General features: G+C 44.6%; 1 protein-coding gene across 3 annotated transcripts in view; it reads right to left on the bottom strand.

Moving 5' to 3' along the window:
- The window catches only part of Mylk3 (myosin light chain kinase 3), a 57,365-nt gene extending 39,255 nt beyond the window's left edge, over nucleotides 1–18,110 (bottom strand). The window contains exon 1 of one of the 3 annotated variants that reach the window (XM_060392302.1): nucleotides 17,932–18,110. In XM_060392302.1, the coding sequence (XP_060248285.1) occupies nucleotides 17,932–18,018 (87 nt within the window). In that variant the 5' untranslated portion in view covers nucleotides 18,019–18,110. Of the gene's footprint in view, nucleotides 1–1,704; nucleotides 2,690–17,931 lie in introns of those variants that run through there. The other 2 variants (XM_060392301.1, XM_021644695.2) reach the window with 2 other exon arrangements.
- Nucleotides 18,111–19,195: the final 1,085 nt, after the last annotated feature.

Raw genomic sequence — 19,195 nt, 5'->3', positions numbered from 1 at the left:
ACACAGGAAAAGTGGTATTTGCCTCCAGCCTAGAAGGTCTTCCTGTAAATTTCAAATTATCTGTACATTAAGCATTGTATACTACAGTTTCTGTGTAAATAGGTATTATCTTGTAGCAAAAACTATTCCCCCCAAAGGCTTGGAATTCATTTCCCACACTCAGGAAAACTAAGGAGAAAGCTCTTTCCTGAAGGCACAGTGAACCTCCACTCACAGCCCCTGGAATGACTTAATACATACTTGGTTTTTTAAGACAGAGTTTCTTCATGTAACCCTGACTGTCCTAAGACTTGCTCTGTAGACTAGGCTGGCCTCAAACTTACAGAGATCCACCTGCCTCTGCCTCTGCCTCCTGAGTGCTGGGATTAAAGGCCAGCACCGCCACTTGGCTGAATTTATTTTTTTTAAACAAGGCCTCATATAGCCTTGTTTAAAGGCTGGCCCTGAGCTCCTGACTCTCCCACAAGCATGTGTTCGTGGCTGGTCAGGCTTTATCCAAACTATGTGCTTTTAGTTATAAAACCTGTACCCGGACAGCTCAGGAATCTGGAAACTGATCCCCCTGGGGACCCAGTGAAGGAGCAGAGAGATGATGCTTGTCATACTAGTTTGTCTCTCATTTTGGTATTGACTAAACCTAGGGGCTCCTGCATCATATGGGGTTTTCTTTTACTATGTTTAACTACCAAATTAAAGACATGATTAGTTTAATTTTCTTTTTAAGGTTATTTTCTAGAGTATAATTAGATTTTTCTTCTTTCACAAAGTCCAGGTTGGTTATCAATGAGCAGAGCCACTGCATGTGTCTGTGTCCCGTTTTCTCTGCAGGCCAGCATTTCCAGGGCTGCAAAGCAGGGATCAGGGGTCTGAGGGAGTGGTGTGCTCCAGAAGGGAGGAACTTTGGACGGGAAGAAGAGGGGCAGCCTGGTAGCCTGGGACATGGCGGAAGGCATCCCCTTCAAGCACAAGACTCATTAGACCCCAGTCCTTTCCCTGCTGCTGGCGGTGATAATCATAGATTGTTAAATGGTGATTCCAGGCTATTTGGTGTGGCTAAGCGGCTGACCTTCATTTGTTCTCAAACAGGGCTCTGCTCCACACACGCACACACACACACACATAGTGGGCAGGCTTCTATTGGCCAGCAGGTGTGACTCTACAATCCTGGGGAACAGCTACTTCCAGAGATGCCGCCTTTCACCTTGGCGTCTGGCTTCTGCTTGCTGTCCCCAGTGAGTCACTGTCAACAACTCATTCCCCCACAGGCAGCCACATACTTTGTCCACTCCAGGACAAAGCAGTGTTGGGGACAGTGAGGGTCAGTTCGTTGAGTAAGGGCTGTGGGGTAAATTGTCTCTTATTCCCTGTAAAGGGACAGAAAGGGGCAAGAGAGAAGTCCCAGGGATGTTAAGCTCAATACCTTCCTCTTCCTCACCACTGGTCTGTCCCTCACGTCTAGCTTGCCTGGAGTTGCCCAAGGACCTACATTTTGACTGGACCAGTACCTCATCCTTTCTTGGAAAGAACAGGAATCACTGGACTATATGTCTCTAAGTTTCCATCTTTCATTTCCCCATCAACAGGACACAGAATATATGAGGAGGAAACAATGTCCCCAAATCCCCCAAGAATCACTTCCTGGCCAGGTTCCCCACCAAGGTCCCCTGAACCCCCTCTAGCCAAGACAGGGAATCCAGAACCAACCTCCTCAGGGCCATCAGCCAGGCTGCCTTTTCTCCAGGGCACCTTCCCTTGCATGACGAAATCATCCACCTTTGAGTTCTGGAATGCCGTCCCTACCAGAGCAATAGCCCTGTCCACAGCCACCACCATCTTGAAGAGGGCTTCGAGCCTGGCACCGTGCTGGGCACCCTCCTGCCGCACAGCCCTCAGCATCTCCAGGACCTCAGGCCACGAGGCCTGCGCGGTGGCTGGGGGAGTGCTGCCAGGCCCTGCCAGGCCCAACTCCCGGGAGGCCTCCAGCCTCTGCAGACCTTGTTCCAGGTGGCCCACGCCTCGGCACACACACTGCAGCTTTTCTGTGACGTCTTCTTGGAAATGCAAGAGTCTGTCTACCTTCTCACTCAGCACGTTAAGTTTTTTGTCCATGGTGGCTAAGCAGGCTCTGCCCGACGCTGGCAGGCCCAGGGAGTCCAGACCCTCAGGATCCTCCTCTGAAACGCCTGACATCCCAATTCCGGTTTGGTAAGGGCAAAGACAAGGACACACACCACCGGCCTGCTTCTCACTTAGTTGGTGAGATCTGGAAGGCCATTGTCCTCAGATGGTAAGACCCTTGCCACACAGTGCCAGCCTGCCCTGCTTCTGGGGCCTTTTGGGGGAACTGAGAGGGCCAGGTTCTCTGTGCTTCTGCCTTGCCTCTCTTCCACTCAGCCACTGCCAGAGACTGACAGGCTGAGTTTGGCCCAGGCCCTTCTGCTGGGGCCTCTTTGACATCATGGTAACAATTAACATTCCTCTTTGAGAGGCTGCTGACGGCAGATATTTTAAGAGCCTTCCCAGAGAATGCTGGGGTTCATACAGCTGAGGCTAACTAAAGGTTGGAAGAAAAATGTCTTTTAGCATGCAAACGAGGAAGGGGGAATCCACGGGACCCTATTCCTACACAAAGAATTACAGGCAACTAAGAAAAGCCGAGAGCAGCAGAATTAGGCTGATAATTGGTTATCCAATACCAAGTGGTCAGCCCTGAAATCATATACATACAAGGAACGCTAAATAAACTCAGTAGGTTGTACTTATAGATTTATGTGTTTTTATACATATAATAATAATAAAGAAAAAAGACACAAATTTGAGAGGGAGTAGGGGCTCGTGGGAGGAGTTGGTTGGAGAAAGAGGGAAGGGGAAAATAATATAATTTTAATTTCATTAAAAATAAAAATAACTGGCAATGGTGGAGCACACCTTTAATCCTAGAACTTGGGAGGTAGAGGCAGGCAGAGCTCAGTGAGTTTGAGTAAAGGCCACCCTGGTCTGCTGAGTGAGTTCCAGGAGAGCCAGGGCTACACAAAGGAATCCTGTTTTTAAATAAAATAAAAATACAGAAAAGCATGTCCTCATTAACATACAAATTCACTTTGGTTTTTAAAAATGCTAAGCACTGCACTCAGGGTCAGCCGCTTTGGACCCAGAGAAGAGCATGTCTGATTGCATGCGGGTTGATGCCCCAGGTCCCGCCTCTGAGAAAAAGGTATCGGACGGGTCTGATGCTCTTTGGGTGGATGACACCTAAATGAACATCTGTACAAAGTCCCAATTTATTTCTAATATCAGAGATCAGACCTCTACTCTTGCCTGATGCGTCTAAAACAAAAAGGGGGAACTGTAGAGAGCTGCGGAATGCTATGCCTTAAAGATGGAGCTGGTTTCCGCCTTCCACCTTCCCGATGGTGAGTGCTCTCTGTCACGAACAACTCCACATTTGGCTAAGGCCGAGGATCTGGCTTGCTTCCATGTATGTGGACCTATCTGCATTGCCCCCGTGGCACGCCTGGGTTGGCTACCCAGAGGCTATTTAAGCTGTGGGCTGGCTTTCCCCGGGGTCCGAGGATAGTTCAATGTTCCTGAATAAACTGCATTGAAAAAAAAAATGATAAAATTACATGTATACTAGCAAATTGTCTTAAAATATATTTCTTTATGGTTTATTGTTACCAAAAAAAAAAAAACTTCCTAAGAGAGTATATCTTCAGCGGACTATGCATGGGGGTTTTCAGAATTCCAGACACTAAGTGAGGACCTGATATCCCACAAGCCTGCATACATTTAACTCACTACAAAAGGCAAGACCACGGCTGGGTAAACCATGAGGCCATTCTGCCTCTTACCATCATGAAAGATTTAATGTTTCTGCAAACTAAAAGCAAACTTTTTGCTGTTGTTCCTTGCTTGGATGATACATGAAATGTGGCTTTGGAGTGCCTGTGGGGAAAGTCTACAGGTCCTGCCCTACCAAGCGTGCACATGGGACCCTTCCTATACCTAAAAATAGATCTGAGAACCAACAAGCCGGGCTGCTCACCAAGGGCAACCCCACAGGTCACGTTCCTTAAGAAGAAAAACCCTCTGGAGACACGTACCTGGCTCCAGAAATGGCGATGCATGAAGCAGACAGCCAATGTCTTTGTTTCCAGCTCTATAGTACCATCGAGAACAATGAGGCCTGTGTCCCTATGGTTTTCAAGCACTTTGTCCTCAAAACTACGGAGTTTGAACCAGACTCTTCACAGAAGCATCAGCACCTGAGGTGGACACTCAGGTTGCAACTGGTGTGGGGCACAAAAGTGACCATGCACCTCAGAGTGCCGAGAACGTCACAGCAGTAGACAGCTTTCACCCAGTCGCCTGTGGGAAACCGCCCAGACAGGGAAAATGCCCAGCGCCACAGGCACATGGGTTCCGAGGGTAGTTTTGACACATACAGGGAGGCACCAAGGGAAGGGGGCTTTGGTGCCCCCCAGGTCCCCTTTATTGAACACAAGCGATTTTGATAAACTGACCTGGAAATTTGGCACCCAGGAGCACCATCAAGCCATTCTACAGAAGCACATGGGTCCCTCACTCTGGCTATCAGAACACTGAAACAATGGACCTGTGAGCCACAGTTCATGAGGGGCCAGGGAAGCTGGCTGCAAAGACTAGCTGCCTTAAACTCCAGGATTTTACAGAGTTTTGAAGGCTGCAGTTTCAGGGCTGAATTACAACCTATCTTGGGTGATCTTGAGTCTACCAAACAGCTACTACTTGCCTGCCTCTGTGTCAGACCTAACATCCTGACAAACAGATAAAAACCTTGGGAACATATTAACTTAGCAAGACCCTATCCTGCACCCAACAGAAAGGCTAAGAATGGTATCATGGGGCTGAAGGGCTTAGCAGCTTCACCCACATGGTGGCTTATGATTGTTTGTAACTCCAGTTCCAGGGGATTTGACACCCTCTTCTGACATCTGCTGACATGTAGTACATGCATACATGCAAACAAAACACTCATACACATAAATAAATCAAAAATAAGTTTGAGACAGGATATATATATATATATATAATTTAATTTCACTATTGTGGTAACTGCTGAAATTGTGAAATATTGTGGTAACATTTGCTGTGAATAATATTATAGAATTATGTATTTTAATATCTAACATGTTGCCAGGAATCCAGGAATTGGGTTTCCTTTTTGTGGGTGCTAAATCTTGTTTTAGAGAATCTGAAACCAGACTCAGAAGGAAACTCAAGATCCTTTTGTTGGAGTCTGAGAACCTGGGAAATGGGACAGGCTAAACATTTGGGCAGCTGACAGAAGAGATGAGATTGAAAGAGAGCCTTCTGAGTTAGAGTCCCGAAATGTGGAGTTGGGGAAGGTCTCAATAACAAAGAGCTGTATAAGCTAGGTGGAGGAAGGCACTCTTCAGAAAGAGAGAGTAACCAGAGTGTCGGCCAGATTTGGACCAAAGGAGAGATGTAAAGTGGGTATCATGAGTTAGAACTAAAGAAAAGTAGACAAACTTGATGGTGAAGATCTCTAAAAGGTTACATGGAGAAAGAGGACAATAGCATTGAATGGTCTGATCTTCAAGACAGACTGGAGGGTTCTGTCTCCACCCAGGACCAGAGAGAGAACTGAGATTCTATTCCCGTAGTGAAGGAAGCAGCTTTTCCTTAGACCTCCACCAAGCCATGGTACCTCAGCCTTTTCCCTTCAATATGTTATTTTCTATGTGTTACCTAGGAAATGGGAGACAAGGTCCATCTTTAATGGCCTTCAAGCCTGCTAAAGTCTGCTTCCTGTTTAGTTAACAATTCAGTGTTAATATACATTATTAGATATTAAAGATAAAACCAGTATAATTCGGCCAGGTGGTTGTGGCACGCCTTTAATCACAGCACTTGGGAAGCAGAGGCAGGTGGACCTCTAAGTTCAAGGCCAGACTGATCTAGAGAGTGAATTCCAGGACAGCCAAGGCTACACAGAGAAATCCTGTCTTGAAAGGAAAAAAAAAAAAGTGTAATTCACAAAAATATATTAGGCTTAGTCTCCATTCATTGAACTATTAAATTCAATGCTCATATTGTAGACAGAATGTTCTCATGATACATGTAATACTATGTAACTCTGACATGATGAAAATGTTACTAGAAATTTTGTTCACGGGGCTAGAGAGATGGCTTGGTGATTAAGAACATTGGCTGTTCTTCCAGAGGACCTGAGTTAAATCCCAGCACTCATATGGAGGCCTACAACGGTCTGCGACTCCAGTTTAAGGGGATTCAATGCCTTCTTCTGGCCTCTGTATGCACCAAGCATGCATATGGTACACAGACTTGCGTGAAGCCAGAACACTCATTCACAATAAAAAATAGTTTGTTATTTAAAAAAAGATAAACGAAGCTTCTGTGTGTATAGATATACATATATCCCGCATATAGGACAATTTTAACATTAAATCCATTTAGAAGCTTGCTTTTCTTCTCTATTTTTAATAAAGGAAACTTCATCCCTTCATTGTAGTACAGAGAATTAGCACCCCCTTCTCTGTCTTCATGTAAATATTTCTTCTATTTGTTTTTTGTTGATATAATTTTATTTCCTTCCTGTATTGAAACTTTTCTGTTAGTAACCTCGGTGCAGCAATAGGGAGTGGTGGCACATGCCCTTCATTCCAGCACTGGGGGGCAGAAGCAGGCAGGTCTCTGTGAATTGGAGGCCAGCCTGGTCTGCAGAGCAAGTTCCGGGACAGCCATGGCTACACAGAAAAACCTTGTCTCAAACATAACAAAACAACAACAACAAAAACCCCCACAACTTCGTTAGGGTGCATCTCAGTGGGTAGACGATCTGCTTAGCCTCCCAGAAGTTCTGAGTTTGGTCCCAGCACTGCCCACAAGGAGATAGTGGAGGGACCCAACTTTCAGGTGGAAGCTGAAGGAACATGACTTCAGAATCATGCATGGCCTCAGCCAGCTCCAGGCCCACATGTCTCAAAACAGGAAAAAACTATATTGTACATTGAAAATTATAATGTTGTCTTCTCTCTTCTGCTCTGACTCTACTTACCAGATGGAGGTCTGAATGAGATATAAGTCTCGGGCATTTCAATGCTTGGCCTGCAGTCGGGGTCCACGCATGGGGAGGCTTGGGAGGTGTGGCCTTGCTAGAGGAAGGATGCCACTGGGGGTGGGCTTAGAGGTTTCAATGGACTCCTTTCATTTCCAGTTCAATCTGTTTCCTGCAGTTCAAAATGCAGGCTCCCAGTTGGTCCTGCCTCCATGCCTGATGCCACGCTTCCCCCACTGCAATGGTGATGGACTCTCGACCCTCTGGATCCAGGACCATCATAAAATAATAAATAAAATTGTATAGCAATAAAATAAACCTTCCTTCTGTAAATTGCCTTGGCCATGGTGATTTAGTACAGCAACTGAAAAGTAAGTATGACAAGGAACTATAAGAGGACTTAATAGAAGAGACTGGGGTAGGGTACTTGAGACAGGGCTTCACTGTGTCTCCCTGGCTGTCAAAGAGACTGTTTTTAAAGAAGAAAAACATTCCTTGAAAATCATTGTGTCTCCCTCACATTGCACCCTGTATCATGTCTTAAGAATCTGCAGTTTAATTTAAATGCATCCATTTTTCTTTTTAAACAGAACAATGGACAGGCCTGAGAAGCAGCTGCTATTTCTTCCTCTTCTTTGCCCAGTCTCTTTTAAAAGATATATCCTCCAGAAGTAGACATTGAATGCACTGTCCAGTTGCTGTTCAAATGGGTTCAAAGCATCCTAGGGAGAGTAGAGCCAAGGCCAATGTCTGTAAATGCTTTCCCTTTGTTTCCCATTATCTACTGTTTGATCACTCTTCCCCGATAGACAACATTTTCCCCTTTTGACTGGTGTGGGGGAGTTTCTGTGTTTGTGTCTTGAGTTCTCGTCTCCTAAGTGTAACTTAAGCAATTTCAACAGAGTTAACAAGTCAATTTTTCAAGTTTTCATTATGCCTAACTAAATAGAAGTTTTTTTCTCAATTAAGTTTATCTAGTTATTGTTACAGAAAAATACTATTTTTAACACTTTGATGTTTGTAAAGGTCTTAAAAGTACTTCTGATTTAGAAATTAGGTGTAGTTCAATCTTTCAAGGATTCAAAGTGAGCATTTGTTGATGCCCAAAATATATTTAAATTTTGTTTTCCTTTCTAGTCATCCATTGACTGGAAGAGGATGCAGAGAAAGTGGACTGTCCTTTTTCTTTCCTCCTAAAATGTGGGTCATTATTTTAAAATAATTTGGTCCTTTGTACAGATGTTTATTGTTTGTTGAAAACCTGGGACTAGCACAAGGCAGTCTGCAGCTGTGGATCGCTTAGATGGTTGTGAGCCACCATGTGTTTGCTGGGAATTGAACTCAGGACCTTTGGAAGAACAGCGAGTGTTCTTACCCTCTGAGCCCTCTCTCCAGCCCCTGTTGTTCTGTTCTTAATAACATTTTCTATTTAACCTAAAAGATTTGATGTTTGTTTTAAAAAAATGTTTGTTTCAGACGAGGGCTGCTTTCCTTACTGTGGTGAGGAAATTACCTTACCACAGTCCAGACTCGTGTCCGATGTGGCTGAAGGGGAAACAACGGCAACAGCATCTGCAGCCACAGTCGACCCAAGCAGTGGGCACGCCAGGTCAGAGTGCGGTCCTGCTTCCCCCTGGCTTTGAGCCAGGCTAAACTAAGCGTGCAGAAATGCCCGGCAGCCCCATGGCAGCACCCGGATGAGAACGGCAGAACATGGGGCTGCAGCCTAGGGAGGCTAGGTAAGAAGAGGCCTCCCACCCACAGGCTGTACCGAAGTTTGCTCTTGTAAGGGACTAACTGATGCAGTCTGTCCTGTACCTTCCTAATGTTTTTCTTTAGTTCCTGTAGTTCCCTCCTGACACCTGAAATCGACTGGTACCTGCTTAAAATGGATAATGGTGAGCCTAGGGAGATCCTACCAACCCCCGGGGGAAAAGGTTTCATAATACATGTGTAATGCTGACCTCTTAGTCAACTTAATAGCATCTGAGGAAAATCTTCCACTTGGACAACCTTGCTGTTTGAAACAGTGCTGTATATCTGTTTGCCCTGACAAAATAAGTCTAGGTTATTGTATATGAGATGCACTTATACATGATCTATCTGTAACAACTAACCCTCTTCCAAACTCTTTAAGAGGTCTAAAATTTTAGCCAGTGATGCAGCCCCATTGCGCTGCTGAGAGAAAGTTTGAAATCTTACTTTCATAGGAGATGCTGGTTTCATATATTTAAAGAGAGTTCTGCAAGGTTCTATGCAATGGTACTCATCGTTTTGGCTCTTTTCTATATTTATTCTATAAGCAGTCTACAATACAAGCCTTAAGGAAACACTTTACAAAGATGATATTCTGTAAAATAGAAGCGTTATTGACTGCTAGCTTTTCCAGGTTTTGTGATTCCTGTGCTGGATACTTTTATGTCAACTTGACACAAATTAGAGCCATCTAAATGGTGAGAACCTCAACTGGGAAAATGACTCCATAAGATTTGGCTGTAAGGTGTCTTTTAAATTAATGGTCAGTAGGGGAGGGCCCAGCCCTCTGTGGGTGGTACTATCTCTGGGCTGGTGGTTCTAGGTCTATAAGAAAGCAGGTGGAGGAAGCCATGAGGAGGAGCAAGCCAGTAAGCAGCACTCTTCCATGGCCTCTGCATCAGCTCCTGCCTCCAGGTTCCTGCCCTCCTGCTCCTGCCCTGAACTCCTTCAATGATGAACTGTGATCCAGAAGTGTAAGCCAAATAAACCCTTTCCTCCTCAACTTCCTTTTTGGTCTGGGTGTCTCATGGCAGCAATAGAAACCCTAACTAAGACAATTCCTGACTGTATTAAGAATATTTTCCTCAGCAAGGCAAGTACACAGGCCCTAACATTGTCCCCTACCACGCTGTACCTCCTGATGATTAGAAAGGTAAAGAACACTTGTAAATCTATAAACAGTACTTAACTTTCAAGTTAGTTTTACTCTTTTTGGTTCTTTCTGTAAGTTTCACAGCTGCTGTCTGTTTACATTCTGCAAAAGCATTTGCTCCTGATCACTGTGTTCTTGTAAAACTTTTTTTTTCTAACATAAGATCTGTAGGAAGGGAGATATGTACACATGAATCCATGTGCTGGTGGGGCCAGAGCTGTCAGACTCACTGGATCTGAGTTCTAGTTGGTTGTGAGCCACTGACTTGACCTCAGATCCTCTACAAGAACAGTATGCACTCTTCAGCACTGAGTTGCCTCTCTGGCCCTGTCGCTAAGCTTTAGAACGATTGTATGGAAACCTTTTGCAAAACTGTTGTTCCTCATGGTTGTGTTTCTGGAAAGTCTCGTGGTTAATTGTTGTCCTTTAATACAGAAGTGTAACTTCTGACAAAGGAACGGGGATGGCATTTTGAGACACTAGGACAGCATTCACAATGCCCGCAGAATGAACTCTAGGTACAGCTCACCTAAGCACCATTCCGTTTCTACCTCTCAGTTGCTTAAAATTGGCCATAAAGGGTTTGTGGCACTTAAACTTTTGACATCTGGCACACACACAATGTGAGATCAAATCAGACCAACTTGGACAAATGTCCCATCAACATGAGACAGTACAGAAAAAAAAATCAGATGGTTAATCAAGCAATGTCTCCAGAGAGCAATTTTCAGAGACAATGGGAGAAAGCTGGGAGGACTGAAATGCAGTCATCCTAGGCATAGCAGCACTTGCCCATAACCTCAATGCTTGGGAAGCTAAAATGGAAGGATCACTGTAGAAGGAATCCCTTGTATAGTGTATGGATGCAACACCTGTCAATTAAAAAAAAAAAAAAACAAAACAAAACAACCTATGGCCTATGGCTGAGGCAGGAAATAGGTGGGACATCGGCAGGCAGAAAGGATTCTGTGATAGAGCCAGGCACAGGAGATTCAGCCAATAAGATGTGATGTGAGGAAAGTGAATGCATGGTGCCTGAGCTCAGGTAACCAGCCATGTGGCAGAATGCAAATTAATATAATGAGTTATTTTAAGTTATGAGATAGTCAGAGAAGAGCCTGCTATATGGCCTAGGTATTTATATATTTAATGAGTCTCATTAGTCTTTATTCTGGATCTACGGTGAAAGGAAAAACCTCCACCCAAAACACCACGACCTCCCACTACAGATCCTAAGTTTGAATCATAAAGTCTAGGCTTTATGATTATACCCTGTCTCAAAGCAAAAGGATGGAGTTACTTCTGCTGCCAGCTCTGCCAAAAGAAACTAAAAGCCAAGCATGAGAAATAGGAAATGGTGCTTATGCATGGCTACATGATAGACTGAATGTGTTCTAACCTTGGTTTCTACTTGCATTCTGGTTATATTTGTCTTGGATATAGACATGTTCCACCTCAAGATGTTAAAATAGAAAGCAGGAATGTAACTGGCTTGATGGAGATGATGACGTTCTAAAGATCCTTTGTGTCCCTCAGTTCTGAAACAAGGAGCTCTGAGAAATTAGAATATTCCCTAGAAACCGCTTGCAGGGGGAAGAAAAAGTCTACAGACTAGGCCAGCCTGAGGGAAACTTTCCTCCCAGAAAGAAATTTGCAGGTAAGTGATGAGGAAGACCACTTGACCAGGACTGCTTATATATTCGTAACTCCGGCCTCTACTTAAACTAGAGTTTTATGTCAAGACCCAGAAGATAGACTTGGATAAGGCTCACAGGATTCCTTTGTCCTTTTAACTGGCTGGTTTTGTGTCAACTTGATGGAAGCTAGAGTCATCAGAGAGGAAGAAGCCTCAGTTGAGGAAATGACTCAATGGGATCCAACTGTGAGGCATTTTCACAATTAGTGACCAGTCCATTGTGGTAGAGCCATCCCTGGGCTGTTGGTCTTGGGTTCTGTAAGAAGGCAGGCTGACAAAACCATGGTGAGTAAGCTGGTAAGCAGCACTCTTCCACGGCCTCTGTATCAGCTCCGGACCCCAGGTTCTGTCCTGTCTGGGTTCCTGTCTTAACTTCCTTTAGTGATGAACTTCGATATGGAGGTGTGAGCCAAATAAACCCTTTCCTCCCCAACTCACTTTTTGGTGACAGCAGTTCACGACAGCAATAGGAACCCTAACTAAGACAACCTTCTTTCCAATGCAGCCATGTTAAATAAATCTTTTTTTTTCTTTTCCTAATTAATCTTATTAATTAATTAAAGGTGTCTTTAATCACCTTAACAAAGGGGTGGCCAAAACTGGCTCAGTGTGACACTGGTTTTTAACCCTGAGTCTGATAACAATAGTTTGCATCTGTAATCTCAGCACTTAGGAGCTGGAGGCAGGAGGATCTGAAGTTTAAGGTTATTCTTAGCTACATATTAATTTTGACGTGGCCTGAGGTGCATGACACCTTGCTTCAAAACAATAACAATAAAATTTCTTTAAAAGACACATAAGACAAGCAAAATAACGCACATGCCTACATTCCCAGTACTTAAGAGCTAAGACAGGAAGGTTCAAGTGACACCCTTTCTCAATGAAACAAAAAAGAAGAAGAAACAAAGCAAAGGAACAAAACCCACAAACAACAAAGAAAAATAAAGTATCCTTGCAAAAAGAAATTTGGGAGGAATGATGCTCCAGCCTCTCTTGGACAGGACCTGCCACAGAAGTCACCCACATCTGGCCAGGAGAGTACTCTTTCCCCATCAATTAACCCCTGCTTCTTCCTGGGGAGCCAGAATTTCAGGGCTCAAACTTTGGGAAAAGGCTACCGCGAGAAGTTTCTGGAAGTCGAACCCTCAGCCAAACAGATCTGTCTCAGTTGCTGAACAAAGCTTTTATGGAATGAAGTTTCCACTAGAATACAGAGACAGCCCCCTGATCTCTGCAGGTTCAACACAAACCATTGGCTGCTTCATGATCACCCATGTTGAACCCTCTTACCCCAAGAGGAACCATCAAGCCCAGGGTTTAGAAAGCCCTGAAAAAATACTGAGAGTCCAAAAGAACACAAAGGAGACAAGCAATGCCTCAGATACTATCTGTCTCTAAAGATGGCTACTGAAATTGCAAAAAGATTTGCCCTACAGCTCCCTGAAACAGCAAGATTTTAGGGCAGCTCCCCTATATTATATGTCTAATATCCACTTATAAGTGAGTATACAGCATGTGTGTCTCCAAGAGCACTGCAAGAACAACTATTCCAAAGCCCCATGAAGTGAGCTGACTGCAGAATGGCACCTTCAGTTTGCTTGGCATCCTCAGAGAGGCCAACATGCCTTGGCTTGTTGCATCAGGAAGACTAGGGAATAGAGTGGAGGAGGAGCCCAGAGGTGCACATATCAGAGGTTGTAGCCTTAGAAGATTGGATGCTCTTTCCCAGCTGGAACTTATTCAACCAAAGAGGCACACTCAAGGGAAGACCACCTCTTCGTTATTTGGGGCCTGGCATTGGTCTGGGACCAGTACAGTTCCCAGTTTGTCTATATCTTTCCTACAGCCTTCTCTCCATGTAACTATCCATGATAACTGTTGAGAGGCATGAGAATTTGGAAGTCCCTGTGGCTGTCCTCCAACTCAAATCTACTCCTATAACAATATATCAAGCTCTGGGTGAGCTGACCATGGGGAGACCTCTTTGGAAGGAGCAGCAGTTGGCTTTCTCAGAACCTTTGAAAGGAACACAGTGCATGAAACTGACAGGTCCCAGAAGTAGGTTCTGACACCCTTAGAGAGGGAGCATGGAACACATCCTAATCCTGAGCCTTGCCTCTCAGTGAATAAACCCATCCTTATGCATATTACAAATCCTTCCTCCTTAGCCCTTGCCCCAGCCCTATCAGTCAATAGAACTCATTCTTATTGTGAAGGTCACAGGAGCTTTGCTACTTTGTTAGGGAGTGTCTCTGTAGCTCTGCTTAAAGCCCTGTTGTGATAATTGTCACATGGAAACCTTTCCCCCAAGTTTACTACACTTAAATGTGTAAGAAGAATAAACCACAAGGTCAGACTCTGGAAGTTTGGAAGTTTTGACCTGGTGCCTACAAAGATGGTTTCATTCTTCACTTTGTGCAAATTGTCTCCCTGCTGGCTGTGAAATGCCCTGACACTTGCCCTCCAGAAACCTGATAGGAAAAGAAGTGATAGGAAAAGAAAGACAGGGGATGGAAAGTGAGTCATTGGTAAGTAAGGGTTATCAATGAAGTTTTGGAAGATGGAAAGCTGTTGAAGAGAAGTAACTAAAAAATAAACAAATAAGAAAGAGAGAACTTCTGCCTAACCTGCAACAAAGGGAACCTTTCTCTACACAATCCCAGAGAAGCCCAATCCCTGAGACACTGATGGGTAAATGGCAGCACCCATGGATTCATTCTTGGTTCATTCTCCCCCACATCTCTGCCCAGAGAAGGCATGGCCAGAAAACTGTACCCTCTTGACAATGAGTCTGCTTCTAGGGAAAGTCACTGATCTCAGCACAAGAGTTCTGTGGACCAGAACAGAGAAGGCCCCTTAGAGACACCCCCCAGGATGATCTTCAACAACCAAGCAGTCTGTAAGCCTCATCCACTCACTCAGCGTTTACTACCATATTCAGAAACACAGAGAGGCAAAAAAATGATCATGAGGTATTCCGAGAAAGCCTCCCAGTAAAAATAGGAGATTAATGAAGAAAAAATATAATCAAGGAGGAAACAAAGAATATGAGAAATAGAATAATTCAAGATGACTGTCACAAAAATGTGTGAAAGGCTGTCTGTTCTGGCAATTAGAAGAGGGCTTATAGAAAGAACAGAGTGCAAATGACGGTGAAAATAAAAAATATGAACACTAAATCTTAAAAATACAAAAATATGGATTACAAAATAAAATTAAGATACTATCCCAAGGCTGGAGAGATGGCTCAGCTGTTAAGAGCACTTGCTGCTCTTTCAGAGGACTTGATTTTGATTCCCAGCACCCACAGACTCAAACCATCTTTAATGGTTTCAGGGGATCCGATGCCCTGTTCTTCTATCTATGGATAAAAGGCATGTATATATCTATGGTCCACACATACATGCAGGCAAAACACTTATATACATAAAATAACATAAATCTTTAAAAATTTAAAGATATTCCCTCAGACTGTGAAACTAAAAATAAAGACATAGGTCAGTGGGTAGAGACACTTGCTGCCAAGCTTGGCAGCCTGAGTTTGATCTCCCAGAGCCCTTCTGGTGGAAGAACTAACTCCCACAAGTTGTCTTCTGACCTTCACATGTGTGCCATGGCATTTGAGTGCAGACACACATGAGCACACATACCCATACGAATTAACCAAACAATAAACAGACAAATGTAACCTAAAATTTTAAATAAAATAAATAAGTAAAATGAAGACATATGTACAAGAAGCAAAAAGAGGGCTCAGTGGTTAAGAGCACTGTCTACTCTTCCAGAGGTCCTGTTTGATTTTAGCACTCCCATAGCACTTCACAACCACCTGCAACCCCTCCTCCAGGAGATCTGACTCCCTCTTCTGGCATCCTTTGGCAACAAGCACACATGTGGCGCACAGACTACAGGCAAAAACACCCCTACACATAAAAAAAAATTATTTTAAGAGAATAAACAAAAACACACGAGGCTATGTGTCCAGCTAGTGTCTCATCTAATAAACTGGAGTTTCAAGAACTTGTCAGACAAATAGTTCAGTCCTCATGCAAATCTATGGCAGAGCTGACCCTCTGATCTATGGTAGGAGCCTGTACTACCTTTCCAGAGGACCAGCACCCAGGAGCTCCCAACAGCCTGTAACTCCAGCTCAAAGGGTTTGACACCTCTGGTCTCCGTGGACACCAGCATGCCTATTTACATGCCTAACACACACACACACACACACACACTTTAAAATAAGACAAATAATTTTTAATTAAAACACAAATAAAAGCTTAGGGAAATTGGAAAACAAAATCACACAACAAACGACCGAAGCTTGACATCAGACTCCTCATCCCGACAGCTGGGTACCAGAAGACAGGTGGGCTGGATGGAGAATTCTAGATTGAGAAGCATCGCCCCTCAGAATTTTGATTACATTGCACCCTTGCTGGAGGGTTTTGTAGCGTGCAAAGATGTAGAAATGTGCATGCTTTGGTTTCCTTTCCTCATTGCACCCTCCCTACGGAGGCTGCTTTAAAGATGAAATCCAGGCAAAGCAGGGAAAATAACAGTTTAAACACAGGCACAAAGTTGAAACAGGGGAATGAAGAATTCCCCCAAAGGAGGACTCTAAGGGAGTGAAATAGGTAGCTAGGGGTGGTGGTGCATGCCGGCAATCCTGGCACTTGGGAGTAGAGGCAGGAATATGAACAGATCAAGCTTGAAGCCACCCAGAACTACATTAGAACGTCTCAAAATCCAGAGGCCCATCCCTACCCTCCCCCACACACATAGTTCTTTGTTTTGTTGTTAGGGGGTTGGGGGAGTGATTTGCACATGCTAGGCAATCTTTCTGCCTTTGAGCTACACTCCCAGTCCTAGAGATAAGTGAGAAATGTTAAGAGCTTGGGGCCAACAATCAGACCAACTAGATTTAACTCCTGCCTTTCTCCCAATTATTAGCTAGAACTGTGGCCAAGGGTTGCTGAACTTCTGCACTTCTTTTGTGTTCTGTAATAAGAAAAAATATGTGTATTTCATGTAGTTGGCAGAATGTTACAGAAGAATGCTGAACCTTACAAGGCTTATCAGTGATTGACACATGGGAAGCCCTCAGCGGTTAGCCTGACGGTGGTAGGCTCGGCAAACAAGGAGCAAACAGAAATAGAAACCCTCCAGGAAGACAGTCTTACAAGAAAGAATGATATTAAAGTACAGTCATTGATTTAGCGATGAATATTTATAGCCCTAATGAAGTAAATGCTGTATTATGCAAAAGCAGCAATGTACACGTTTAGGACCAGCTTGAAAGCCTGGGTAAGTCTCACCTATTTATCTAAGAGGAAGTCCAGGGATGGAGCTAACAACAAACAGACTCGGGCAAATAAAAGAATCACTGAAAGTTCCGAAGTCATCTGTGGGAAAAGAGGTCTGTTACTGGGAACTCAAGGCACACATCTGAGAAGCAGAACACAGGGCACCCCTATTTTTTTTGTACATTTATAACAATAGTGCATATGGCAGAGAAGGGTCCTAATTCTAATCAATTCAAAAATTAAGAGATTTTTTTTTTCCAAGCGAAAGAAGCAGATGCCCAGAGAATGCGCCTCACCAAAGCCGCAGGGACAGCTGCATGGCTGGAGACCACTTCACCTGTGTGCCAGTGTCGTTTTTCTCCCTCACAGGAGGCTTGTGACACAATGTGGTGACCATGAACGTCAGCCCAACACCTGTACAGTGCCAGCCCACAGCTAATATTTTTAAATTGTAGAGATTAAAACTGCCCCTCCACCTCCTGCCTGAAGCTGTCAGCCCAAGAACGAAGCAGCGGCTGTACAGGCAGAGAGGCTAGTTCCTCAGTTTCCAATCAGTCTGCCCTACACCCACCTGTGCCCTTCATACCCACCATGACATGGCACATGCTTAGAAGATACATGCATGTTCTCTGTGCAGCTAAGCTTAGTGGAGAAAGGAAAGCAAAGGAAAAGCAGTCTCAGAAAGTCACACAGCCCAATGCACACTTGAGGGTTAGTTGACCGCTGACATTGCCTGTCCTTTACACCCTGCTAGTAGCGAGGAAGGCACAAGATGGCTAGCCACAGACTGTACCTATCAATCTAAGCTTCTGTTGACTGCATTTCTTTGTCCAAGAGGGCAGAGACCTCAGGAACAATTGTCATTGTCTCCTTTGGTCCTACGACCTTACCAATTATTCCTCAGGCTCTAACTTCAAAGCATAATGGCTTGGTGCCACCTTACCGCAAATATCTGGGTGTAATGTGATGCCCGATGCTGGCCTCTGGTGCTGGGCCTGCACAGTGCTGGGACAGGGCACAGAGTTCCCATCCTGTGGCCACAGTAGCCAAGTCGTGTTTACTTTGCCTGGAGATGGATGTTGCTCAACTATGTGGAAGCCTGGGAATGAGGTGGGCTGGCTGGCTGGCCCTTCTCTGGAAGAGCTCAGGCTTAGCGATAAGCCTGGTATTTCCGCTTATCTTTGACCCTGCCCAGGCCCCAGAAGCATCCAGAGGCTTCACTTGGTTATCTGCTTTCCTGAGCTGTATCTGCCTTCCCTACTTCCTGCATCACTTAGCAGACTGTCTAATTGTGAAACAAACAGCATGTAGTCCAAAGAGTGAGGAGAAAAGGAGGGGAGTCCTGGGGCTGGGCTGGGCTGACTTGAAACACTCAATTCAGAATCTGGTGCAAACCTAGATGAACTGGAAATCCTCCTCTTCAGCCTTTTGGGTTAGAGAAGGTCTCAACCAGTGCCAGAATGGGTCAGAGGCCCTAATTTTCTTCTACAAGGCTGCTCACATCCTGGCTGGGTGCCTCATCGATCACCTCTGGGCTAGAAGGATCCAGCAATTACCTTTCCAAATAAAAGGACTCAGGAGGCCATAACCAAGTATAGATTCTGTAAGGACTCAGGCATTGGGAGAAAGCAGTGCCTCAAGACTTTCAGAGTGCCCGTAGGAAGGCAAGAGAAACTTCAGATGGTGCAGAGGGAAAGGGGTTCTGTAGACCACACAGCAGGTGACTGGCAGAGACTAAACTGATGCCCTTAGAGAGATCACAGACCTGGTCTGTGGGCTGAGAGATCTCAGGGGCAGCTACACGTGTCAGATGGGCCTGTGGGACACAGCCTGAGCTCTAACAGTCTGACAGTCATCTGTGGCTATAAGGGAGGGGACTCACAGATATCAATATTGGTTTCTAATTCTTTCACAGAAAAAAAAGGGGGGTCTACAACTTGACACATCTTAGCAGCCCCAGAAAGAGAATTGAAGCTCTCGCAAAGCCTGACAGGATGAATCTGTAAACAGTATCCAAACAAACTGGCCCCTCTGAATAAGCTGAGTGGGAGGAACAGCTGTGCTAACACCTTACCTGGGTGTGAGGTCCCCTCCAGCCCTTTGGTGGTCGGTGGATTTGCCTCCAGTCTTCTGCATTCAGCCATCTTACCTGTGATTGAAACCCTTTTATTTCTTTTCTTCCTTCCCTGCATCCCTAGTTAAATAAT

This window comes from Meriones unguiculatus, chromosome 10, assembly GCF_030254825.1.
Source record: "Meriones unguiculatus strain TT.TT164.6M chromosome 10, Bangor_MerUng_6.1, whole genome shotgun sequence".
NCBI lineage: Eukaryota > Metazoa > Chordata > Mammalia > Rodentia > Muridae > Meriones > Meriones unguiculatus.
This window is presented reverse-complemented; position numbering and strand designations above follow the sequence as displayed.